Source organism: Nothoprocta perdicaria, unplaced genomic scaffold (assembly GCF_003342845.1).
Source record: "Nothoprocta perdicaria isolate Ctin4 unplaced genomic scaffold, notPer1 scaffold_282, whole genome shotgun sequence".
Lineage (NCBI taxonomy): Eukaryota > Metazoa > Chordata > Aves > Tinamiformes > Tinamidae > Nothoprocta > Nothoprocta perdicaria.
In genome coordinates this window covers 183,242-211,187 of record NW_020455513.1, presented here as the reverse complement: position 1 = coordinate 211,187, position 27,946 = coordinate 183,242, and the positions used below count along the sequence as shown (strand labels likewise).

At 42.7% G+C, this 27,946-nt stretch overlaps 1 protein-coding gene across 1 annotated transcript; it reads right to left on the bottom strand.

Annotated features, from left to right (window-relative positions):
• Positions 1 to 27,910, bottom strand: EFCAB2 (EF-hand calcium binding domain 2). Its single transcript, XM_026041344.1, has 7 exons — positions 27,877 to 27,910; positions 11,332 to 11,416; positions 7,346 to 7,418; positions 3,199 to 3,278; positions 1,423 to 1,465; positions 1,249 to 1,315; positions 1 to 250 (listed from the first exon to the last, which is right to left on the bottom strand). Exons 1-7 carry the CDS (start codon positions 27,902 to 27,904, stop codon positions 135 to 137), a joined length of 492 nt encoding a protein of 163 aa, XP_025897129.1. The 5' UTR covers positions 27,905 to 27,910; the 3' UTR covers positions 1 to 134.
• Between the last annotated feature and the right edge of the window lie 36 nt (positions 27,911 to 27,946).

Sequence of the window (27,946 nt, the reverse complement as noted above, 5' to 3'; positions counted from 1 at the left end):
TACACAGATTTTATTTTAATTATAAGCACAAGGTCACAAGCTGAGCTTTGCTATGCTATGCTACACATATTTCAAGTAACTGTCAAGCTACACTGCTGTTACCAAAAGCAAGTCAGACTCTGTAAGGGAAGTTCTTAAACGTCATCTACTATCATCAAGGTAATGTAATCTTTGTAGCGCATAGTATTTGTTTCTGGATCTAGAGCTGCAGAGAGCATGTCCTCCATTTCTTCCTGAGTAAAGGGCTCACCTGGAAGAGAAGAGACAGCAACACTTTGATGCATATTCTTTCAGGGTTGACAAATTACCCTTGCTTTTCCCTTGCAAAGATTTCCTTTCAGTCCCAAAACAGAGGAGAAAAGGAGCAAATCCAAGAATCTAATTCCTTTATCTTCTCAAGTCCTGCATGCCAAGCCAGCTGGCCTAAGGGAGACCAAGAGCCCAGATCTTCCTATCTCCACTCAAATCAGACCCCCCCCCAAATCTGCAACAGGAATTTCTGGCCCCTCCCCCCTTTTTTTTCCTTCGATCAGAACAGATTCTTGCAACGGCCACATTAGCACTACTTTCTCTCCTTTTCGTCTTTACATCATGAAAGGCTCCTGTTTCTGCCCTTTTAGGAGTTTCAAAGCTGCTGTTGGCCTGCTGCATCCTTCTTTGAGAATATGGTCCCAATCTGAAGACAAGTCTTGGAAAGCCTCATGCAAAGCATGAGTGCCCTTTTGTACTTGAGGCAGGCATGCAAGAAAAGCAGGCTCTTCAAGGAGCACTGAGGATTACACGATAGACAGCTTAAATCTGGTCTTTGAATCTCCTGATTTGTGTAGAGCACTAGAACTAAGATCAAGATAATGTAGGAATGAATGAGCACTGAAACTACCTGAAACATTTRGAAATCTAAAATACAAGTTTACAGGAGGATAGAGAAAGAGTTACATCCTTAGGAAAAACARTGATATACACAGAAGCGTAGAATATCCACACAGGACTGAATTATGATTCTTCCTAAGAGCAAGCTCTATCTGAAGGCACCTGCAAAAGGACAGGCAAATGTCCTTTCCCTGCATTATTCACCAGTGAATATTTTAGTTTGCAGGCACTCATCAAGAGCACAGAATTGTGTGAAGACAGCGAATCTACTGCTGCAAGTTTTGGCATGCAGAATCAGGGCCTCCAGGTGCCATATGCACATATAATGTTTATTTTTTTAAGTACTGATATTACAAGAATAATTAGTCAGCATGTTACCTTCTTCAGTCATATATTTTACCAGCTCCTCTTTGGTAAGATATCCACATTTATTCACATCTAAAGCCTTAATAAAAAAAATAAATAAATAAAACTTGTGGTTTTTACAATATAGAATCAAGAATCAGCAAATTCTTTCCAGCAATTAGGTAGTTCAATCTTTTAATTACAGACCTCAAATGCATGTAGAAGAACATCTTCTGGAGTGGGCTGGTAGCTGAAACCATTGAATCAGAAAAGTTAGTGTCACTGTTTGCAAGGCTGCTCAACTATTTTGAAAGATTAACACAAGCATTAACAGAAATTAAATCTCCTTTCTATGAGAATCTAGTAAGTTTGTCTAACATTTAATTCCAGCTTGAGTTTTTGAACTGACCATATCTTCGCCTCTTAGGTCTTTTGTTGTGTTCCTGCTTCATTTTCCTGCTACATGTCTGGGCTGACTGAGTGGGTTAGTAAGAATCAATACGGCCTGAATCACCCCATGAAGCCAATACACGGAACGGGGGAAGACGGCCAAACCAAGAAAACAAAGTTTTGTCCAGGTAGGCTGGTAACTAAGCAGCAGATCACCTGGAGGGACTTCGAATGTCTAATGAGCAGATGGTGAGCAGAGGAGGCTGAGAGCTCTGAAAGAAAAGGTCTTGTCACTGAAGATTTCAGGGAGAAAACAGAGCATGCACATGTGGGACTCATTCCACAGTTGGAAAAGGGAGCCAGGTATAGCAATGGAGATGCTCCATATCCCAGCAGACTTTCACCATATCCCCCAAATACTAATGAGAAGTGAAGATACTGAGGCCAGGGAGGCTCAAAATGCTTGGTTGTTTTGTCCAGACCCGCCTCGTTCTTTCACTATCTGAAGATCACATGTGTTAGAAAGACTCCATGTTTTTCTGTGATCCAGATCTCATGTGCCCTTGGATAAATAACTATAGACATAATGCCCTAAAAGATAAAGTGGGTCCCGACATGCTTACAGTAGCCTGAAGAAAGCGTGTGTGCTTGGGCAGATGGGCAGATAGAAGGGGAGGAGAGAGCCCGGAGCAGCAACATATCACTTTGTGAAGGGATGAACATCAGCATGGAGCAGGGGATGTGCCAGAAACACCAGAGGGGAGGGTGCTGGAGCCCAGGAAGGCAAGGCACCCACTCCTGCCCGCTGGGACTGAACCCCATGGGCTGCTCAGGGTCCAGAGAGCAAAGCGAGGAACCCCAGAAGCAGCCCTAAGTTGCGCCTACAGCCATGAGACAACTGGGCACTTTGAGGCAACCGCGCGGTTATGTCCCACGGAGCAACCTCCCACTGAGGCCACAAGGTCCTGTGCACACGCCAAGGTTTCAGGGCGCCCTGGAATAATGCAGAGCCTTTTAGATCAGCAGAGCTTTTAGATCAGCAGTCTTTTAGACTGCTAATTGTTCTAATTTAGACTGCTGTGTAATTATGTACGTTCAACTGGACCTGGCAGTTGCTTTTCAGACACAAATGTGAAGCTGATTTATCCAACTTATTAAAAATACACTCTAACAGACTGCCCTTTTCAGTAACTAGAATTCATGTGTACAGAAAAAGCAATGGTTATGACCTCAATTTGCATATAAAATATTTTTCAGAAATGCAGAAAACATGCTGAATAGCAAGTAAATTCTGATTCACATTAAGAACACAGAAACTACACATCACAATTCATGATTATAAGCTGGTATTACTTATACCATCATCTGAATATAATTTCATGTACACTAAATCACTTTGAACTCAAACCTCACTAACAATCTTAGGTAAACTGAGCTAAAACAAAAATGTGTACTTCTTCAAGATACAGCAAATTATTGTTCTTATTATATACTTATATGCTTTTTATATACTGTTCTCTTATACTTTCTGCATCAGTGATCATATATTTTCGGCATTTCTATTTTATGGAAGAATAAATCCACTTTCCATACCTTCTTTCAACTAGTACTCTTGTCATCACTGGAAGAAATTTTTGCAAATGAATATATCCAGTGGGTTCCTCTTCTTCTACCTAAAAATAAAACTTAGGGATGGTAGGTTAGATGGCTCATTAGCAAACTAATAGGAAAAACAGAAAAATTGGATGGGTTCTGCATTAAAATTACAATTGGACTTTGAATCTTTATATCAGGTTCTTAACATTACGTGGCTACAAAACATCGGTGTGCAATGCTTCTCATCAAATAGAAAGAAATTAAATTATATCCCAGGCAAAACACAGCCTGGGAAGTATAAAATCTTTCTGCAACTCAATATTGCCCTCCTGTGGTCACAACCCGTTCATCCAAAAGGCTTGGGCACAGCAACTGCTCACCTTCCCCAGCAAGTCAATAAAACGAGCAGATGGCATGCAGCTAGTAAAACCGAGCACGACCTGGCACAGCCCCAAGCAGCGTAACGCCATCACCCACAGCAGCAAACCAGCCGCCTGCTCCCCGGCAGGATCTGGGCACGGGCCACCCAGTGCCCTCCCCGTGGCTGCCAGGCCCAGCTTGGGCGCTTGGACTTGAGGGCTTCTCCCAGCAGACAGTCTGGAGGAAACATTTACCGCAGGCTGCTCTGTGCCAGCTGGCTTTGACATCCAAGGATGTTTCTGGGCACATTTAATATGCTCGTTTGGACATGGCCCCAGCCTGGTATACCTCTAGGATGGAATCTGTTGCCTCCACATGTTTCACAGCCAGGTAGAGTTGTCAAGGGAGGGACCAAACAGGCAGACAAACTGAGTCAGGGCAGTCTGAGACATCCATGAGGCAGCTCATAAATGCTACACTAAGAAAAGCTTTATCTTGCCTCCTAAACAGACTAATTGTTGTTTAGGGGCTGGCTGCACAAAAGCACTGGGGACTTCTAGCAGCATCCTCACTGCATTCCCAAACTTCCACAGGAGACAAACAACATGATCAAAAAACGTATCTCAGAGCATTACTTCATTGAAAATGTCAAGTTCAGTTCTCCAAACAAGCGCCCTTGAAGGAGCTGGCCTGCTCTGCCCACGTTGAGGCTGGATGCATTCCCAGCAGTCCCACACGGCCCCAGCGAGACTCTGCTGAGCTCTCTGCAGAAACAGCCCCGACTGAAAGAAGCCTCATGGGGGCACCAGCTTGAAATCCAAGCCGGGGAAAGGCAGAGGTAAGAAACCTGCTGCGTGGGAGCTGGGTTGGAGCAGGAGGAGATCCCCGCTCTATCTATCCAGCTGCTAAGTAGAGAGCTGTTCCTGCATGCACTCCTGTGGTGCTTCTCAAAGATCTTGGTTGACAGAAGCAGGTAGTCACCACCTCTTGCAGCTTTAGAGTGGAAATTGGCTTGAAAAAGTACTTTTCCCCTTCTGTTTGCTAAGCCTGGCAGAAGGCATCTTTSGCTAGGCAGTGCAGCGCTTGCATACTTGCTAAGTAAAATGGTACTTTCTACCATTACAGGATCTTTTGCTTTGCTGCTTAATCTATTGAGAAGATGTAATAAAATACTTGGCAAAACCTGACTTTTTTCCAGTGTTTTAACAGTAGGTCAGTGCACTGAACTATTACATGCATCATAAATATTGAGAGAGGTATCACTTGGAAGGATTGTTTTATGAAGCACCTATGTCGCAACTAGTAACAGGTCAAGAGTCTACAAAGACAGAAAAAGAAATGTGGTAGCTATTTATAAGCAATATATGTCTCATATATAACCAGAAGCAGAATAACTAGAAGCAAGGAACCAAAGCATCTATAAAAATGGTAAGTTACATAAAGCACGTTTAAGAGCCAAAAAACATCAGGTCTGCTCATCCAAGCAGTTGAAAGGTATCCTAATTTTCATATTACAAGAACTTATTAGAGGTGACCCAAGCTCACCACACGTGTCAAAGGGTCAGTGCCCACTGGCAAATATCCAGATTTCTCTCTTTTTGTTAGTGTGCTGTTTGAATTTTGCCTTCAGAAAACAGCGTGCGAAGAAGAAACATTTCCTCCCTGGCAATGGACATAGTTTCAGGACATGAAGAACAACCTCAGCATTTCAGTGACTCTACAGACCCAGCAATGTCTTGATCTGTTAAAACCAATCCTATTTCTAAAATTTTTTATATCTATACATATATATAATATATATATATGAGCGCACTGAATATATTAATCAGGCCAAAGTCAATAGGTATTGAAATTTCCAAGTAGATCCTCTTCCTCACGTTCACTCCTGTTCTCTCACCTCATGTCTCAATGGTGTTTTCATTTGCCTGTAATTCCTCCCCTTTTCATAGCAGCTGTGACATTAACAGCATCTGCTAGTTCAAAAGGTCTAAATTTTGCTCTGATTTTTTTCCTTTAGGTACATCCACAACAGCCTTAAAACCTGCACAGCAGCACCTCATTATATTTTCTTTCTTTATGCTCACTACCACACTGTTATTGTCCACATAATGTTTGGGCAAGCAAGGGACAAAGAAACAAAACCACCTTCCAGAGCCACCATGCAGGTCTGTGGCACAGCAGTGGTGACCCACAGATCAGCCTGCACCCTCTCTAAGCCTATCATTTAATCTCAGCTCTTTTCACAGGGCTAAATATATGAGGCAACATAGGAAACAGTATATGATAATTTTAGAGATAAAATAATTATATAAATGCTAACTTGGCTTGCAAGTAACATATGTTGGTTTAGCTAAAATTAGGTTTTACAACCTAATTGTTCCTACAATAAGAAGGTGGTTGACTGAGACACGTGGGATGTGAGAGACAGAAATGAACTGCTGCTTGCCATGGGCAGAAATATTGGAGAAATAACTTCACTGCAAACTGGCCAACAGACAGAAACTTTACTTTATTCAAATTAAGATAAAATGACAACACCATAGATAATAGTAATTATACCTTATATATATTTAGATAATTCTGGATTATGGGTTAAGATAATAAATAAAGGGTTCTGCAAAGAGATAGTGTTCTCACACTAAAAACTATGATGAAGTTTCATTTACAGAACCAATGAAACCTTTGAGACTTAACTTCCAATTCAGTGGTCTTTTGGTCAACCAGTATTCTTGAATATATTCTTTCTTCCTGCATATTTTTTTTTATTCTAATTTACTATCCTTATAATCAACAGTTGCATACATGTCATATCCTTGTATCTCAACAATCTTCCATCTTATAGCTGCATTGTCTTGGACTTCATTATATTACATATCTCATTTTTTTCAGTAAAATTGAAATAAGATAAAAGAAATCCAGTCTCTCTGCAGAGAGGTAGAGGAGGAAGACCTTAAAATCTGCTGGTTACCCCAGTCTGGAGATAGTGGGGCGGATCAAAGCATCCCCTTCTTTTTCTCAGTTGTTTATCTGAGACAGTGGTAGAGTTCATTTAGTGCAAACCACAATCACCATGGGCCACTAAAAAGCTCATCTATATTAAGCACTAGAATTTCTCTTTCCCGTTTTGTTTTGTTTGTCAGATGGAGCCGGGACAATCTGGTACTGAGAGTACAGAACCCGAGGAGACAGATTGCGGTATCACGTTAACAGATCTTTCCCCTCTGATGGTTCTTTGCACTTCCTCGTCTGAAGCAGCTGCGTCACTTTTGTAAGATTCAGAACAAGATATTTCACACTAAATACTAAACTAGAAGAGACCAGACAAGCCTATTGAAAAGAGATAGGCATGCAAAAGTCCAGGTTTCTGTTGGAGACAGGAAGAAAAGAAAAATAGGGCCCAAACCCAAGCATCCTGACACATCCTGGAAAACGAGAAAAACCTTCTGCCACCTCCCAGCCCCCAAATCTTTCAACTCCTTCTGGCAGCACTTAGGTGCCACAGTGACCTTCTCAGGTAAAAGAGAGTCAAAGACTCCTCWTTTTAATCTACCAGTGTTGTTGCCCCATCAGCCTAAAGGGCTGCTCCAGGGCAACCTAAGGGACCGCCTGCCGGCACCAGTGCCATGAGGCTTCCAACCTCTTGGAAAAGAGCTTAGGTTTCCAGCACAGCAAGGCAAAAGAACAAAGTTTAAAATACAGAGAGAGGAAAAGAAAAAAAAAAAAGAAAAAAAAAAAGAGAAAAAGAAAAAATGCAAGAAAGAAAAAGAAGATTTAAAGCATTTACCTCTGCAAGCAGTTCATGTAGTTGTGCCTCAGTGGGATAGCAACCCAGTGACCTGACAATTGAACCAATCTCTCTGAAAGAAAGAGCATTTCTGTCAGTAAATCCACAGGATGATGGTGTGAGCGTCCAGCCGATGCTCAGAGCTTGCAAGCAGGCATGTTCATGAATTCATGTACAACCATATTAATCTGGACTTTTAAGATCATATCTTAATAAATAATGTCAATTTTGACATATATTAGCATTTTTGGACTTTTTGGAAGAGTATACTTATGCTTGTAGCTTTCCACTTAAATTTCTTTTAAAATTTCTATTACGGCGCTGTGTCTCTGCAGGTTGCTTTTCATTTGTTGTCCTCTAATTTCAGTGATTCTTCGTTTCAGCAAAATCTGTATTTACAGAGTTACTAAATAATACTAAATACAGAGTTACAGAGTTACTAAATAATACTAAAAAAATGCAAGTTCTAACAGCAGTAGGGAACAACTACCAAAGGTCAAGAGGAACGGGGCAGCCCTGCTGTGCTCCATGGCTGCTCACACCAACACAGGTTCACCGTCACCCTGTCTGTGCTGCAAAAGACACCCACAGTTTGTGTTTATTTCTGAACCTGGTGCACCTCTCAGGTCCTGAATACAATTCTGAGGAAACTGGCAATGTCTGTAGAAAGACAAAGATGGACAAATGATGTTTTGCAAACTTAAGAGACTGGCACAGTATAGATATTAAGTTGTGGGCTGACCATTATGAATAAGTTCAGACAGTTGGTGCAAGTTAACATTATTTTGAAAAATATGTAGAAAAACTTAGGTACTTCTTCGGTTAATTTGTTCTTCCCACCTACATCACAAACTATAATCAAATGCAAAAAAAAAAAAAAAAAAAAAAAAAAAAAAAAAAAAACAGAAAAGATAAAAAAGCTACCAAAACAAGCTAAAGAAAGAGTGCTAGTAAGGGTTAGGCCATGATAATAGGGGTAATAGAAGCATAAGTATTTCTTATGATTTGCATTTCAATTCGATAGCACAAAAATTCCAGTACATCTGAATAAATATTCATGGTATTGCTAGCTGCCACACCAGACCTCTGTGGTTACCTCATCTTGGATGATAAATTTGGTGGAAAATGAGATTGCCTAATAGAAAACAGTAGCTGGGAGAATGGCATCTCAAAGAATCATCTTCGTAACTGCAACACCCCAAACAGGACACACCAAGCACAGGTAAAATTAAAGGACCCCGGTCACCTCCTCTCAGCTCAGATGCTCCAGCTTTTGCTGATTAGTTTCTAGCATAAGAAAGTGATGGTTAAACTGAGTTTATGGTCATACAGTTTTTAAACGCAGATGCAGTAAAATTCTTAAGCTGTGGTTTTCACCCAAGATATACTACTTTTCATAACTGAATTTGCAAAATCATGAAAGTTGAAGGACATGTTGCAAGCAGAATGGAAATGTACCTTCTTCCCAATGCTTTATTTCTTACTAATTTGTACTTGCATTAGGTGTCACCCAATACTGTTGTTGGCCAGCTAATGAAAGCAATTTCCTTCCCAGGAATCCAGTATTTCAGGAAATCATATTCCTACTTCTACAGCCTTGGTTAAGAATTGTGCTGTGCTGCCACCTTCTGATGCAAGATAATCAGCCATTAATAGCCACATTAATGTAACACAACTTTGCARTGTGAACCTGGGAATGTTGTGCATTTTCAGCAAATGTTCTACAATAAAAAATAGCATAAAATAGCTTATTTATTATGTTAAACAAACTTTTGAACATCCTGTCTCACAGCTAAAGACTTGCCATTCTGAATAAAGAAGAAAATGTTTATTCATACAATTTTATTGTTGCCATTGTATTTTCTCCAGCCCTTTAGGCATCACACAGAGTGGAGAGGGTGGCAAATTCCATAGCCAGTTTGCCTGGACCACAGCTGTAGATGACAACTGAATGAGCAACCAGTGACATCCTGGGGACAGGACAGACCTTGTAACCAGGGCCTGTCCCCTCATCTCAAGGGTGACAGACCCTCYGTGGGACGTGTGGGGCTGAAGCTGTCATTGCTGCTGTTTTGTGGGGCAGCGACCCACAGACCCCGGCTGGCAGAGATGGGGCTGGAGGAGGCCAGCGATGGGCAGGACAAGGAAAGCTGGTGCTGTCCTGGGGCACACGGCATAGTAGACAGAAATATCAAAAAAAAAAAGTAAAAAGGCCTAGTTTTTTAACTACTTCCTAGCTAAAAAAAAGTAAGGATTGGGTAGATTTTCTCTGTGCATCTAAAATTTAAGAGAGAGCTCTTTCCAAAGACCCCCGTAGACAAGAGAAAGGCAATTGTACTGGGAATGGAGACATGGTCTGACATTTCCCATATCTGCTATAACTGAAACCTCTTTGTATCAATGAAGTTGCCATAATGTTTTAATTTTAGAGACACYGRTAAGCATGCAGTGCTAGAAAAATGTAAATGGCTTGCATCTCTCTCCTCTGTTTTGTTTTGTTTTGTTTAATACATAGAAGAAGCGTGGAACATTTAAGAGGTTTCTTACTTGGTTTCATTATATAACATTAGGAATACCTTATGAAAAGATAATTCTACCGTAATTTCATATGCTCAAAACTTGAATTATAATTAAAAGATCTGGTATTCTTCTGCAAATAGTAACTGGAAATATGAAAAGTTACATTAAGTAAACTTTAATGATAACAAATTCATAACCTCCTCAGAGAAATAACATTTTTTATATATATATACACCAAAAAGATATACTGTTAGATATATGGAGTTTATACTAAAGTAACAATGTCAAGTATTACAWTGGTAGAAATAACCAGAATTATAATTATTTCTGAACTTTTTATTTTGACTTCCTTTAGTTCTGTATCTGATATCCAATACCCTTGATAAGCCTAACTGTTTCTGTTTCCATCTTAGCTCTTTCGCTGAACTTTTTCTTACTCCCTAGGACATATTTTTGTATTTCCACATTTATCCCATAGYAATGCATGCAGTTCTCCCTTCTGACTCCCGTAAGTTCATCCTATTCCCTCACTTCTGGTCATCACATTTTGAAAACGATCTAGATGAACAAGAACTAATGTGAAAAAAGAATGATCCAAAGTACAGAATGGCTTTTTTAAGAGACTATTTATAGCTTAGGAGTCTTGAGCCTGGAACTACTGTGATGGAGGAGAGATATGGCAGAGAGCTATGAAATCATTAATGGTGTGGAGAAGATGAATAGGGAACAATTATTCACTATCTATCAAGACAAACCCCAGAAGTCGCACAAATCACTCAAATCACTGGCAGATTTACAACAAACAATGAGAAATACTCTTTATTTCTTCAGTTCTTTATATTCCTTTTTCAGGCAAYTATTAGTAGCCCAGGCAAAGGGTTTGGGGTTAAATGGACTTTTRATGCAATCAAGTACGAACATCTTATGTTCGTTATGAGCTGGTCTTTAATTATATAATCAAACTATATACAAGTTTCTTTCAGGCTTCCCATCATGAAAAGAGGAGCTGCCTACAAACACATGCTCATCAGAACAACATCCACCTCTCACCRTGGGATGCATTACAGCCGAGGATACCTCTTCAAGGCACCTTGGGGTAACTGGCACATGTTGCTAGGAGCACCCCTTGATGTGCTGGGATTAATCTGGCAGCAGTGATCCATGTAGCACTACATGACCTCCTGGAGCTGATACTTGCTAGTCATAAGTGCAGCCTTAGGCTACTTGTCTAGCTTTGTTTGTCCCTTGTCTCAGTTCACCAGTCCCAGCACCCCTCTTTCAAGCCAGTCTCAGCCTTTAAGCAATGAACAATGTACAATGTTAACTGAACAAGCAAAAATAAATTGTTTGAGCAGGGCCATGGGGCTGTTTCAATTATATTTTCTGGTAATGCAAGTCCAGGTTTACGGTATTATTTTCCTCTGTACTTGATCTTGTAGTGTTTCTGTGTGAAGGTATTTACAAACCTGACATCCACAGTTTGATTGCATTCATGGTCAAACACTTCAAAAGCTTCTGTAATCTTCTTCTCAATTTCAGCTACTGTATTATCTGCAAAAAGAAACATAAGAGAAGTAAAAGACTCACTAAAGTGCTGCAATCCATTTATTTATGATTTGAAAACTGTGACTAGAGAAGTAGCAAAACAAGGGGACAAACAGAAAAATAACTTCCAAAARGCAGATTTTTTCCCCTTTTTTAGCAGAAAGGGAGGCCAAAACTAAAAACAGAATTGTCATCTATATGTCCGATATGCCTTGCTGTTGTTCTGCAGCAGCGTGACGTCCAGGGCCCTGACGTGCTCCAGCTGCCGGAGCACCGAGTCGTCCAGGTGCGGAGGTGCTCAGAGACGCCCGCCGCAGCCRTGTGCTTTGGCCTGCCTGGACACCACGGTTCCCATGGCACAGGGAGGGCCAACGTGGGCCTAGGCCCTTGTGTGGGGCCGAGTCACTTCATCCAGGTTCCTACATCCAGGAGGCAGAGTGACACATGTCATATGGAAAGGTGAGAGCCAGCAGTAGGGAAATGGCCAAGATCCAAGCACAGTGARTGCATGTCATGATAAAAAGTTGATCATAGCGGCTTGGAAAGGAAGATTGCAGGGAAGGGGAAGGACTAGTCTGCTGCATTTGGGTTTCATACCTTGATCTCAGAAAGTGAGGAAAGAAGATCCACAAGTTATCACAGTTACATCTAGTCTAAAGTCTGAAATGTTATTCCTAGTGTAAGAAAAGTATCAGGAAGTAAATTCTGAAGAGCAGAACGTTAAGGGGAGGCGATCCACCTGAAACTAGGAGAGATGTGTCCTCAGGGAGCTTCCCAGCCAATCAGACTAAATCAAGAGTGAACAGGTTAGGCCATTGATTAATCTTGTAGTTTGATTCCAAAAGACAGAACACAGGAAGAAAAGCGAAGTGGAGTTGACATTTTGGTTCCTAGGGCTAAATACGGCCCCAGCCTGCAGATCAGTGCTCAGGAGGAAGACTTTGGAGAATCAATCCTACTGCCTCCACACAGACACCACAGCGAAAGGCTGAGCTACAGCCACAGCAGGTGACAGGTATCAGATGCACTCAGAATCTGTTTTCTCATTTTCACACTTTCCTTCTGAATTTTTAACATAGTGATAGGCACAACTTTGTTTTCATCTTTAGGCACAACAGGTTAAAACAGTTTTGGGGCAGCCCTGACCAATACTACACCCCTGGTTGTTGTTTCCACAGACATAACAAACCCACATCTGGTTTTCTGCAGTCCGAGTGGTCTGAGAATCCTGGAGGCTGCAACATGCAATCATGTCTTTCATTTGCTGCCCTGCCCTCACGATAAAAATGTCTCCTTTCTAGCAGAACTTACCAGAACTTGACACAAGTAAATGCAGTGCCTGCATTTGCTTCAAGTGCCTCAAGATATTATTGGATAGAACCAAATATGTGGAGACTTTTTCATAGAGGAGAGAGGGACATCCCCTTGTAAAGGTGGCTGCTGCTTTCTGACCRTGTTTGGTACTGAACTCTCCCGGAGGATATTGAAAGAGAAGAGCAGTAGCCACAGACCCTGAATTCCTCCCTGGGAGGTTATTCTTCTGATGGAAGCAGAGGCAGGAACATGTACCACACATTTGAAATTACTAATTAGCAGAGGTTTCTAGTGAAGAAGAGCCCCATTCAGTCCCCAGGTGCAGAGAAACCTTTTGTTTGTTTATTTGTTCGCTCCACATAAAAATATAGTTGCCTGCCTTTTATCTGCCTAAGCAGTATAAATCATATTTAATTCATTTCCAAAACATACAGCTAAGTGGACTTGAGTCCTGATGGATAGAGACCTAAAAACTTGCTCTACTGAATTTGATAGCAGTCTTGCCAGAGACTTCCAAGAGCCTTGGGCTCAGTCCCAAGCAAACACTGTTGATGTTTGGTTCTGCTTAAGATCAGGCACTTTGGTTGTATACTATGCCCCACAACAGAGAAGTGCAGAAGGAATATTTATAGCTGAATATTCTTGGCTTGATGGGTGAGCCCTCTGTAGAAATAAAAAATTAACCACAGGAAGGCAAGGGAACATTTCCAGCGCTGGAACTTTGTAGACATCCATCGTTTTCAAGCTGCCTTCTGTGGATGTAACGTACATTATTAGACTGCCTATTTCAAGAGGCCTAGCAAAGTAAAGTCTTGAAACTRAATGAAAATAATCACCTAATCTAGATAGCAGATCATCTATATTTCCTTCAAGAGCTGAAAGGAAGTTGTGATTGAGAACCAGATCAATGGAAGAAAGTGTCAGCTGCTCTAGTGCTATTGAAGACTCTGTGCGAGCTGAGTGAACACCTAAAAAGCTACCGCCCAAATCTCTCATTGCCCCTCAGGAAAAGAGAGCCAAAGATGTTCAACATAGTTCAGGATGGCAAAGGCAGTTATTATTTGAAGACTTCTGTGATCCACTATGAACTTCTCTTTTGGAGGGATGCAAAGATGGATTGCAAAASGGAAGCCTTCAGGAGAGCCACAGAGAGATCAGGGGTGCAGGCAACTCAGTGAATATGATGCTTCCTAATGTATTAAAACCCATCTGCACAAGGAAACTCTCTTCCATGTGTAGAATAAAGGTCTCATGTTGCTCTGGACCATTTTTAAACTATTTTTAGGAGAGAAATACCTAAGCTTTGATCAAATAAAAGATTACACTAATTCTACTAATATTTCTAGTAGCTAGAAAAACACTGTATATCAAAGATACAAACTATCTGATCAGAKGATACTGGGCCAAAAAAGATTCCAGTACAGGCAACTGCTTATTCTCTCACATACAACCKGTGAGGATGATGTATTTCTGTCATTGTGTTACTAAAATGCTTCATCTATTATCATTTTTCTTATTTTCTTAGTTTCAGCTACTGCTCTACTGTGTGAGAAATGAGAAGACAAAATGACTCAAAACTAATTCCTCATAACAACTGAATACCTGGAATGCGTATTCATTATCATTTTCCTTTCCTGTACTTTCCTTTCCTTTCTTTTTCCTCAGTCTGTCCAGTGTGAACTAGCTAAASGTCTAGACACTGCCAGCTTACTAAGCATGGCAGGGAACAAGGATTCCCAAATTAATTCTTCTGGTTCTTTCAGCCTAAATTTCTCCTGTTCAGATTGTCCCTTCAGCCTGTCCCTTGGCACTGAGGCCCATTTGAAGCCAACCCTTAAGTGCCACAACTATCCTTGTTGTGACATTTCTTCCCAAAGGCCACAGTTTCAGTGTTTGCAGGGAAGAGAAGCAATTAAATGGATGTGGCTCTGCAATAAGGACTTTAAAAATTGACTTGTAGTTGATAAAACTTGCTAGATTCTACCATTCATTTAACTGTATGAGCTTGCTTTATTTTTCCTTCCTCAGGGTCATTTGCTCTGATGGGTGCTTCTGCAATGAGGTCATGACAATTTCAAAGGSAGCTCTTTTTCTCAAAGAGAAGAAATTATATGAAGAATAAAAGTGGCAGCAGAAGAACAGGCAGGCCAACACTAAACAATCCTGCTAAAATGCGAGGGAGCAGCAGCTGTCAACTGCTCACGGGAAAAGGTTAGATCCCAAAGCTGCCTGATGACCCTATTACATAATGTGATACTCAGAACTCCTTTTATGCAACGGAAAGAATAAAATTAAGGGCTGATTCACAGAAAAGCTGAGCATCTGTGGCTTTGAATACGTTTATTAGTTAATATTACTGCTCAACACACCTAGAAGTTAGTTCATTCATTTGCTAAAACAAACAAACAAAAAAAGGAGTGAAACATTAGTTCTTAAAAGCATTAATCATTTTGCTCTTATAAGGCCTATTCAAGCTTTTAAACAAGTATTTTAACTGGGCYATCACCTAGGCCAAGATATTAAAAAGCACTGGCAATATTCAGCATTGCCAACAGAGCCAAAATCTCAAACACTGCCAAACAAGCCCATCAGTTATGTTAAAACACTGTGTTTCCAGAGCGGGAAGGGAAAACCAGGGTGTTTTCATAAGCTGAACTCTTTGATTATGCCAGTGAAACGTGTTTCTATGCTATTGCTCCTCTTTTACAACTCYGAAGGGTACCACTTCCTAAAATATTTGGCCACAAATGCCCCTCTTGCCTTCATGTTAAGTGTATGGGAGAACTTGGCTGACAAAGATTATCCAGAAATCTCTCCTCACCTTAAAGAAGAAAATCTTACAGCATTCAGCTAATTCTATTTTAGGGAAGTTTCTGAAGAAAAGGAGCACAGGGAGAAAATAACCTTGAGGCGATTTGAATCCAACTTACTGGCAAAATCTTTTCACTCTGTAGAAGAAAAGGAATACATCAGATTTTTGTCTATACGACCTTCTTAATTCTACAGGAAGCTTAATGTACAGTCAAACTAATATGAAGAATTAGCAATGTATGCTATATGCTACAAATACTGAGGCAAGAGAAATATTTTCTTCTCTGAACCCCCTATAGCAAGGAGGAAACAAGTATATTAGATTACAGAATAGGAAGGAACAATATGATAAAGCTGTAAGTTCACAGAATATACGGTGTTAGACCTTTGTGTCTTGTAATATACAATAAAATAAACTAACTTTAAGATATGTGTTACCAGAAAAAAAAAGAGTCCTAACTCTGAAAAGACAAGTCAAGCGATTTTGAAGAAAAAATGGAGGTTTATAAAGATCCTTGATTCCTCCAAAGGGAGTGATAAACCCACTGCTATCCTGCAACCTGAAGAAAACAGGTTAGAAGGTTAGCTCACTAACTAGGCTTACAGGAGTAGAAAGAAAGAAAGAAAGAAAAAAACAGGACTCTGTTCAGTAAAGAGATAATCAAAAATTGGGTTTTTTTTTTTTTTTTTGCTTAGAGTTTTACATTAAAAAAATATATAGGTTTTTGTTACACCCAAAATCGAATCCAATGTCTTGGGAGATCTGTAAGGGATGGGATCATCCACCTAGACATTAAGTAAGGAGGAATCTGGGAAGTGTTCGTGCCACCAGATGATCACAGAGCCGGGACAATCGCCTGGCAGTAACCTTTTCRTAATAACTTTATTCCCTTCTGCGGAGCAGTTGAGAACTCGCTGYGAAGGGCAGCTCTAGCTGCAAGCCTTGCTGAATGCACAGCTTCAGGCCAAGGGCACCGCGTCAGCGGGGGCCTCACGGGGCTGCCACAAACTCTCCAGCACTAAACCAGCCGTCGAGGTTCCTCTTCGCCCTCGAGCACGCAGGGGTGTTAGGGGGTCCCACCAGATCTGTAGGGTCTTGTGTTCCCAGACAGGCTGYGGAGTCTCCAGCCTTATGGATGTTTAAAACCCGACGGGACACAGGCCTGGGCAACCTGCTCTGGGTGACCCTGTCTGAGCAGAGGCGCTGGACCAGACCATCTCCAGAGRTGCTGGATCCGCAGCTGTGCTGGGATTGGGTCCCTTGGGAAACCTGCRGCACAACGAGTGGAACTTGAAACTACCCGAAGTGCTACCAGGAGAAAATGTGTCACCTGAGTTTAACCATTCAGACCAAATGAAGAAATGGCAAATGCAGCTTCTTGAGATTTGGTGAGTGCCAGTTCCTGAGATACGACCATGCTGGGGTCTCTGCTGAGACGGTTCTTCCAGCTGCKGGAGAGCTGCTGAGGCGGCAGGGTGGAAGTGCTGGTGTCTGGGCTACCCGTGTCACCCCGTGCAAAGGATCTCCCCACCGAAAGGAGCTGAGCACCCGAGGTAGGCACTGCAGATTGAGGAACAGGACGGTGCTTCTCCCTAGACAGGCAGCTTCCTATCTGACCGCAGGTGATACTCAGACAACCCGAATTTTAGTCCATCTCCTGCAAAAGGAGAAAACTTAAATGTTTTCTGCAGAGGTCACTTCCAAGCACTCTCAGGGACGTACAAATGTAATCTCAAGGCCTTTTCTTTCATGTTTTTTATAATTCTTGGGAGCTAACCATACGATTGCTCCCTACTGTTTGTTTGTCATGGCATACAGCACGTATCTTGATAAACAAGCAAAACCCCCAGCAGGGTGAATCAACAAAACAAAAACCCTACGCTCATCATCATGCATGCAATCAACCTTGAGCTAAGACTGTAACTTCACCCTATGGTTACACTCGCTTTTTTAACAGCATTACATGGGAGACATAAAAAAGCGTCTGGTTGTTTCCACCACCATTAACTCCCTTGTGGAAAACCAATAGAGAATAAAAACAAAGGGCTATATTTAAGAATTGATAGACAGTGTGAAGATCTCCAGGTAGAGCAACCAGAACAGTCTTTTCACAGAGCCAGAGTCTGTGGTGAAAAAAAACCGTGAGAACAAAGCCACCAGAAGCAAAGAGGGTTTTAKAAAAATCAGATTATTAATTTGATGTCTGATAATAAAATACATGCTGTCAGTTTAATGAAGGCTGTGGCAAAGCTAACAGTAAAAGCCACTTCAAATTCTGACATAAAAATATTAAACATTATTTTACTTTATGCCTTCAGGTTCTTTGTTGCCATAAGACAATTGTAACATGGGCAAAATACACAGCAAACTAATATATATAAAAAAAAGTGCTTTCTTGAATCCAAGTTGGGTACAGAAATTAAACCATTTCATAGAATGTGGTATTAGTAACAAAGCAACAACAAAAAAGAGTTCTGACCAGCCACAATGTAAATATTAAAAATTTCTTTTCAGTTAAAAGCTGACAAATTCATTAAAGAATTAAAAAAGAAGAATGAGATAGTTGTGTATTTCAACCTCAAAAACATAAAATGCAACAATAACCTACCCAGCTTGTGACAACTCACTGGTGGCAACTAATGGCACCAGGAGCTGCTGGTAACTTTATCTGATGAAAGAAGAGATCCTGAATAGCACCCAAGGCTTGGATCGCGCCGTGGATGCCAATCTAAAGGCCCAGACAGGGAAGTTTTAACACACTTGGGAACCAAAACTGCCAAAAGTAATTACTTTAATTGTCCCATTGAAAACAAATTAAGTATAAAGAGTATTGCTGCCTTGATAAACAGTCAAATTCCTAGCTGTTCATAAAATTCTTATGCTGACACCCCTGAAGATTCGGAACAAAACATGCACCAGAGGATACCACGTCAAGCTGGAAAAGCAGCCACAAAGAGCCAGTGCTTTTAATGCACCCAAAGGTGCCTAAGTCCATACTAAGACTGACCATCCTATGACCACACTGCCTCCAAATCACTCCGCACCGTCTTGTTAACTGGGCAATCACCCCACGCAGCAGAAATCCAGTGCAGGACCCACACTTAAGAAAGATCTGCTACTTTCTTAAAGAAAGATCTGCTACTTTCTTAAGTTACAAACTTGAGTTACAAACGCCCAGGGAAAGACTCAGCCCTTCTATGCTGCACATAGACCCTTCTGTGCTGCACATAAACCAAATTCTGTACCTGTCAGAAACTAAAGCATTAACAGTGTGATCTGGAATGGCTGGCAAGCGTTTCGGGACCTCACATCCAAATAAACACGGTGGCTCCGGATGTGTCAGCCAACCCTCAAAGAGGGTCCTCAGCACTGATGGAACTGTTTTATTTAACCCGCTGTGTATCAGAGGCTTTAAGCAGCAGGATGACTCAGCTGTTGAGCAATGTGCTATCACTGACCTACAGTCAGCCTCAGCAGGAAACAGCCCTGTGAACCAAGGGACACCACAGGAGCACGAGCACTTGCCCCCCTCCTTGGAGCAGCAGCTGGACGATACTGGCAGTGGTCACTCAGCATCCACGTAGATGTTTCAAGAAGCCCTGTGCCAAAAGYGACCTTTTCTGCTCACCACAGCCAGAAAGCCAGGGAGACAGCAAAGGCTGAGCTCATGTTACTGAAGGCCTATCTGTGTGTAGTGCTAGAAGTCCCCACGTGGGTGGTGACCACACGCTGTACATCATGTGGGACACACATGCACAATGCATTGCTCTGGCGGCACGCAAGAGCAATGGATTCATCACCCGTGTATTGTGAACATAAAAGTCCAYCAGTACAGGCAATATTTCAGGACTGGGAAGACGTAGGTCACAAATCTGTGCAAATTACTCCTTGTCCCCTGCAGAATATGAGTAACACAGTCATGCTATTGATGAAAAAACAGCTATTGCTATTTAGTTCACACTGAAAAGGCAGTGGCTGCAGGGGCAGTCTGGAAGGGGATATGAACCATTCATAAGGTTCTTGTCCCCACTTACCTGCTGCCCCCTGCCCCACAGGATGTCTTGGCTTGCATTGCCTTTCACGGGTGTGCTAGTCATCTACAGGTCTACTGTTCCCCTCCTGCGTCAAGTGTAGTTCTTCATCAGTGGAAAAATATTCTTCTCTCATGGTACAAATCCTTGTAGTCATCAAACACATTCTAGTGCTGTCATTTGGGGCTGCTCTTGCAAGATGCCATTGCTCTGTGCTGGGCTAAAAGGTCCTGCACCAGTCCACAGAGACCAGTGTCTACGCTCTGTTCCTGATAACTCCTATCTACCTGCCTTGATCCACAATAATCTTAGACTAGTAGCCTGAATAACTGCTGTCTGGTTTAAATCTGACTTCCACTTTCTTACCACAGTTTTGTTTGTTTGCTCAGTCTAGAGYTTGTGCAAAGTTTGTTAGTGCAAATACAGATGGCAAAATATGTCAACATGCAGCCCAAGTGGAACAGTAGCCACYGTCTGGCCTTGCTGAAGATAATTCATTTGCTATGGAAATGAAGAAGGACAAATTATGAGAGACACCCTTGCTTCTGCAAAATCCTTGATAGATGTTTGTTGTGACATAAAATTTTCCATGTGTTGGAAGGGAGCAATAAACCATTACATTCTGCATTACTTTCTTCCAGAGACTTTCCTGGATTCCACACTGTTCTTTCCGGAGGTTCTCAGAAAGAAAGCTTGCAGTTTGTTTGCCACAGGATGAAATAAGAACATGGATATGGATTTCCAATATACAAAAAGCAAATCAAACAGCTCCTAAACTAACTGAAACTCTTTACAACAAAGTAAAACTTGAAAATGAAGGGAAGGAGGGCATATTGACCGTTAAGAATTACCATATGGGATTAAGTCCCCATAGGAGTCCTGCTAATGCTATATAATGCTTTTATAGTCTGCAAAACTCCATTAAGTGCTCTTTAGGGCTGGCCAGGTTTGCTGGCAGGGATGGGGTTGTGCCCAAGATCTAGCAGGCACCATGTCCCAAGTTAGAGACATGCAGACAGAGACACTAAGACATGGAGAACAGATTCCTGGGAAAAGAAAAGAAAAGGGAAAAAAGAGGAAGTCTTTATGGTATGCACAGCGTATGCTCGAAAGGAAAGGATAATCTCTTTGGGATTGAAAAAAACTCAGAAGTCACCACTATTCAAAGCAGAAACGCTCCGCAATCCCCCTGAGCATCTCCTCTCAGAACACAACAGCACCTAGAGTGCCCATAAATGTTTCTCTCTTCCCAACTTTCAAACAAGTCTGCCCATACTTGGAGCATTTGCTGCTGTACAGTCCTTGAAAAAAAATCACTATCTTTTTTTATTTCTCTAATATCTAGCCATGCACTGAAAGATATTTTACTTCTTCCTCTTCTTGGAGTGAGGGGTTGGATGAGACAGGCCTCAAGCCTCTGGTAAGGAACACTCAGAGGGATCTTAATCACAGGAAAACCCTACTGAGGAGTCCCAGATCATAATGATGGGTATTTTCATTAGACAAGCAGTCAGGTGTTCTATGTCATGAGTATGATTTTCAGATCAAAAACCAGAACACAGGGTGAAACAGCCAGCTGCGGTTCTCAGGATTAGGGTATGTCTAACCCCACAAGCAGTTGGCCAAGCCCTGCTGCCGTAGCTTCATGGTAGCCTCTTTTGACCCCTGCTGCTCGCAAACCACCTACGGATTTCCACAGYTGTTGCAGATATTACTTCCAAAGCAGCCTAACACCGTAGGCATTTTCAGGAAGAAATACATGTCCCAACTGGACATAACAGGTATCAGTTACGACCCAGATTTCAGGCAGCCAAATACATCATCACTCTGCAGCTACTCACGCAGTGGCCGAGTCCACGTTGCTGGAGCCTGAGGCTTCTCGTGCCGGAGCAGYGCGGGCTGAGATGCCCCAGGCATCCCGTTCACCTGCAGGGCTCCAGTCCCGAGGKAAAGGGAGGGAAACGCTCTCCTGCGGATGGGTGCCTGCGCTTGAGTGGCCTGAGTAGCTGCGACSGTGTGCAAGGAGGCAGGGAAGGGCGCGTGTGCTCGCAGCGGTGCGCAAAGCGATGAGGGGAACTCCTCGAGGACCGCTGGAAAGATCCCTGTGTCTGCGGGCAGGGGACACCGCGCGTGTCCCGGCCATGCARAGAGGGACGGGAAGGAGCCCCCCTGTGCCCACAGCTGCAGCACTCTGATGCACCTGTGACCCACGGGTAACRGCGAGTGATGGTCTCCCCGTGACAGGCTCACGATGTTATCCCTCCCACAGGGAAATGAGAGAAATACTGGCAYGCAGGGTGGTTAGCCGGCAAAAACTAATTGCTGCTGCTTATTTGTTTTTAAGTCAGTACCAGATGCATAGCAGTCTGYCTTTCCATCGGGCAATACAAGCTCCGCACAAATCTCCATTAGGGATGTCTTGCCCATCTCTAAATTCCCAGCTCTGTCAGCAGCTCCGGATAGAGCTGCTGCTGCAGCTCAGAGCTGGCAATAAACAGCAATCTCCACCACGGCAATTTGTTCCCTATCTTTCATCTTGGCCACACCTGGGGGATAATGACAGAGCTGTGTGTAGCCCATGCTCAGATCTGTCACCACCAGTGGCAAACTGCCCTGCAAGGAGAGAGAGCTGCCCTGAAGGCAGCGCCCGTGGGCACGGGCATCCAGCCACCAGCCGCCAGCACTGGGCAGGCAACCCACGAGCACGGGGCAGGCAAAGCCACGAGCACGGGGCAGGCAAAGCCACGAGCACGGGGCAGGCAACCCACGAGCACGGGGCAGGCAAAGCCACGAGCACGGGGCAGGCAATCGCCAGCTGCAGGACAGCACCGAGCGGGTAGGAATTTACCCTAAAGCACAAGCAATTCTGTTCTAGCAAGTTCAGCTACACAGGACAGGATAGCACAGGAGCAATGCTAAAATCCAGTGGTTTATGAACTTACTCCCTCTGAAAGACCTACCTAAATCTAAACTCTTCCTTAAATTCCAGGAGACACACTGTAATTGTCTAAAGCATAAAGGCAGAGCAAAGAATTTTAAGTATGACTTTTAATACATGCTATTATTACATAACATATCACAAGAGCTTTATTTTCGCTGACAATGTCTCACAGGGTTAAAAAGAAAAGCCTATCCCAGTTGAGTTTTTATTTGCACACTTATGGAGTGATTACTTTGACCATTCAAAGGAAGACTATGTGAAAGCAAAACAAAGTGACAAGGGATTACTGGGGTTTGCTGCTGACCTTCATTTTTAAGGAGTTTTCATRGAATTATCACAGTGCTAAATCACTTTACATTATCACAGAGGAGCAGGAGGCTCCATCCTCCTTTTGCCTTCAGAATAGTATCCTGAAGTTGTACAACATTTAATTTGACAAACTTAAGACGTTCACACGTATCATTAAGAGGGGGATAAGGCTGCATCTGAGCAACGGGAAGCTAAAGGAAAAATTTTCAAACAGGAAAAAAGAGCATACAGACTGACCATGAAAAAAACACCAGAATTCATGTCTAAATTTAAACCTCAGCTTTACAGCAGCTGGGGTCTAGAACCTCCCGCCAGCTCCAACCAGCAACACAAACCCCCAATATCTTCCACAAGAAGCTTGGCCAATTTTTGAAAGTTACATCTGTGTGCAGCAACAGGCTGGACCCAGCTAGGAAATCCCTTCCTCGGTCACGTAGCCTTTCCCACACTACCCAAATCTGCTGAGCCTTGCCTACTAATGTTTCGTTTTGGGCTGCAACAGTTAAAGCCAATTTACATTTACTTTTACAGATTTAGGCTTTGGCAGGACAATGTTGCGCCCGGCCGGGAAAGCGCGGCAGGACACGGGCCCCGCACCCTGCTGCTGCTGCTGCTGCCGCCCGGGATCRTGTTCCCGACGTGACCTTTCCTCGGCCACGTTTTATTGCCAGTAGCAACGGWGCAGGATCTGCTCACACAAAATAAAGCTGCTGCTAAATTAAAAAAGAAAAAAGAAATCTTGGCTCTCAGAATAATTAGTATGTAGACATGGAAATTCTTAATAACACGTTAACTGTTGTTGGAAAGATAATTTGTGGGAGTTCTCCAGCTCCCTGTCGGCACCGCTTATCTGTTGGTTGGCATTGTTTAAAAGACAAAAAGTTTAAAGCCTTCCTGCAAACCAGCCAATTTTTTATTCAGCAAGTCAGCTCCAAGTAGAACCAAACCGAAAAAAAAARAAGAGAAAACTTCTGCTATTTTATGCACCATGGAAACAAGAAACCTGTCAATCTGTGACTACCTATGTGAGATCCACAGCTTTTGCTGCAGCAGTGCAGCCCAGAGGATCGCAGATGTACAGCCTGTTCTTGCCCATAAAGGGGGACGTACCTCATTTTTGGCTTCCCTATCCAATGAGTACAACTGTTAAAGCATAATGGAGATGGATGGCCATTATGATGTCCATAATGGAGATGGATGTCAAGGCGCGTGTTAAACAGTGCTATAGTCTGATAAAAGCTATAAACACTTCTTCCCAAGTAATTTCTTACAGAAATGTCAACAGAAGGAAATAAAATAAAAATATCTATAGTCCTTATCTGTAAATTCTACTGGGATAGGAAAAAGTGCTGATTTCCTAAGTGATCTCATACATTCAAATTTTCTTTCCAAATCCAAATATTCCTTGCTTGAGCCCTACCCAAGCTGGCTATTAAAAACACACTCACACAAAAACAAAGATTTCAGTGCTATTCTTTAACAATATATGCTAATTTTGTTCTTTTCCACGACGAAACCTAGCAGCTTTTTTAACGAGGTAATTTGGCTGACGCACTATTTTATCCTGCAGGTTTGCAGGACGTGTACAATCAGTAGTTTCTGTACCTCCCCAACATTGATGCTTACTTGGGAAAAGGTAGATCGGCTACATCTTTAAATCTTCAGTAGAGCGGGCCCTTACACTGGTGCGTAAACATCATGTGTATCACGTTACCCCGTTCCGTGGGACTGCCCAGAGCCGTGCCCAGCTTAAGCGCTTTGCTGTGTCAGGTCTGAAACTCGTGTGTTAATGAAGTTTGCTCTGGGCAGAATTAATGGCTACAAGCACCTAAGATGCTGGTGGCAGCCAACAGCCTCTCCACACATGAACTCGATTAAAATAGACAGGGGCAGAAGTGATAGGACATTTTTAGTAAYTCTAGTGAATGCAGAACCCAAGTTTACTGAGATAATATGGAAAAGGGCAGCCCTACCCTACCACCACTGCAGCAGGACTAAGTCGGGCAGCTGAAGCAGGGACAACTCTGCTTCTTTGCATCAGGCTAATGCAATACTCTCGCCCTTGGGAAATGAGAATTGGGTAGGTAGCTGATTCTCACCAAACATAAACTGCAGTAAATCCCCSACTCCGTAGCGAGGCAGGCTGCAAAGCAGGCCATGCAAAGAGCACATAGAGCTATGATTCAATCCACTCTGTTACGCTACTTACATAACACACTAAAACCTGAGTGAAAACTGTTCCCATCTCAGCTTGTGCTACCCCAACACGAGTGCTTGGACAGTGGGGCAGAGATCACCGGGACTGCTCACGAACTGCAGCTGTGACTCCGAGTACTCGGAACAACTCCTCGGTCTCCACCAGAGATGTCACCATCTCCAGTTATTCCCCATTCCCTAGGTGTCCACTGCAAAGCCAGGGGTCTTCCTGGAGGACACCTGTAACTAGCTATCTAGCTCTGTATGGGTGTAAGTGTGTGAAACAAGAGCTCAGGCTACTTGATGTATTTCCTTTCAGGTTAAAGTTCGTGTCCTTAATTTCATTTTAAACATGTGCTAACTGGCACAATGAAATGGTCTTAGGAAAAAAAGCATAATACTGATCAAGTACATGACGTTATCATAATGTTATAGGGACATTGAGTTTTTTTCCTTCCTGTACTTGCCTGTAATTTCTTAAAATCCCAGCTGGAGAAAAATATGTCTTGTCTTATGCCTACTTCAGGCACTACCAGTCTGACATTTTGCTTTCAGGTTCTTGTAACATCAGTATTGAGAAGAGAGATAGTAAGATTTAGAAAATCTGACAAGTTATGTCAAATTATAAATGTATAAAAAAAAACGTAGCAGAGCGCAAACAGAAGAGCAGAGACTGAATTAAGATGCAGGAGAAGGAAAAGAAACATGGGAGAGAAGATACAGACAAATACAAAAAAAAAGTAGACAGTCTATTGTATAAGGACAAACATTAAGCATTGTTGAAAAAAATAAAGCAGTACAAATATAGAGCTGTAAGTTCATACGGAAAACATACRGCCACAGATGTTATAGACATGATCAACTAACACTTCTGCACATGCAGGATCATAGTCAGAGGAGAACACTGTCAGCAGGCAATGGCTCTGCAAGCAATGTTATGCACGAGAGGTTGCAAGACTTGACCTTTTGCCATTTCATGTGTGCATCTATCTGTAAGGTATTTAAGCAGGCATTTTAACTCTGAGGAAGACAAAAGTCAAAAATAATAGGACCTGAGGGAAACCTTTACCATGAAAGCTGGAGGAATCGCAGTTCTACAAAGAACTGAGAGGAACACCCTGAAGACTAATTATTTGACAACACAAGCAACATTATTGTTCTGTTTGAGCCACAATACGCAAACTGCAACTTTTACTTTTCCATGGAATGCTTGTCACAAGAAAGTGGGATCAAYACATGAATTTGGATTTGGGGAATCCTACTTAATCCACTAACTGCTACCCACCAGAAGCCTAATAGCAATCCAAAATGAGTAGCAGATACTTACTCCTGTGGGACTCCTTCTGCAGTTTAATGAGACACTGGCTGCTTGTTTGCCTCAAACATGCTTATAATAACGAGAAGCCTTGATGGGGTAATAAGCAACTGCTCCACCTAATAAAAGTGTGGAATCCCCCTGGAGTCACTGAAGGTGAACTGGATGTCTTGTCCTAGGATTAGCCACATGAAATAGCTCATTGTCCCCATTTTACAGATGGGAAGCTAATGTGCAGTATGCTGTATTTCCATGAACAACTGGGAAGCCTGACAGGGCCAGAAGCAGAGCTGAGGGGTCAAAATTGCTTAAGATGACAGCATAGACCATCTTCATATAGAAGGAGGCACTGCTACATGTGATATAGCCTCCTAGGAAGTGTTTTACAAGATGCTAAAAATCATGGGGGGAAAAAAGTTTCCTCAGTAACATTTTTGAAAAAGTATCCTCACTTTGAATCTACAAAACCTGCATTAATTAAGCAATCCAGAAACCACAGTCTTCCTTCTCCAAGAGGAATAGGCCCATGGATTGCCAAAACGGTGTAAATTCTCATGCATGTATGGGTGTCCAAAATAYGTGGTGCTGCACAGTCCCAATACTGTTGCTCTCTCACTACAGCAGCACATTGCCTCACSTCAGATCATTCAGCAGGCTTCTGGGCTCTTGTACTGGGTTTTCTAGCTATCTCTATCAGTATTGCACTTTGGCTTCATTTGCAGAAGGGAGTGATGGAAAAAGTACACTTTTGTAAGACTGAATATATATGAAAAACAATATTTGAGAAGTGATTCTGTTAGCAACAGTCCTCACTGAAACTGCAGTGGTCTTATTCTTCATTTATGCAAGATATCTATACTGCAAAGTCTGTCTTAGAAATGCTTTAAACACAGTCAAATTAGTCATTTGGCACTGTCCACAACATGCTTATACAGCACTTCTCTGTGGAGAATATCGCTTTTCCTGAGTAATATGAAATAACTCATTATTTAGGTTAATTTGGACACAATATTTAGCATTTGCAAAATGTTCCTGAGGACACAAGTTATTTTACGGAAACGCGGGGTGAGTTTTCAGAGTCACCACACGGTGAGTTTTACAGGAAGCGCGTTTGTTTCCCTTGAAACCACAGCTCTCTACCCTTGCAGCAGGAGCAGTTACCTTTAGCCTATAAAACACCATTTCTGCTCATGCTTCCTGAAGCAAAACACGCCTGCCTCTAAAAATAAGCCATGATGCTATCAAGCAGCCCAGATTCTTTTTTTTTTTTCCCTTGGCAGATACAGCCTGACACATCCAAACACGACTGAGCGGGCGGYGAGCACGAGGCCGGCCTTGGCCTCGGCTCCCGCGCAGCCGGGGACACGCGCGGCCGCCGCGCCGGGTAGCGCGGCCCGGGGGCCGGCTGGGCGCCCTGTGCCCGCGGCGCCCGGCTGTGCGTGGCGGGAGCCTGTGCGCTGCGTGCGGCTGCGAGCGCCCGCTCCACGAGCCCGTGGCAGGGCCCGGCTGCGCGGCCATGGCGGCTCCGCCGTGGCGCCCCGGCCTTACCCTCGCCGCCTCCCTCCTTCTCCGCCATGGCGGCAGCCCGGCGCAGTCGCCATGGCGACGCGGGCGGCCT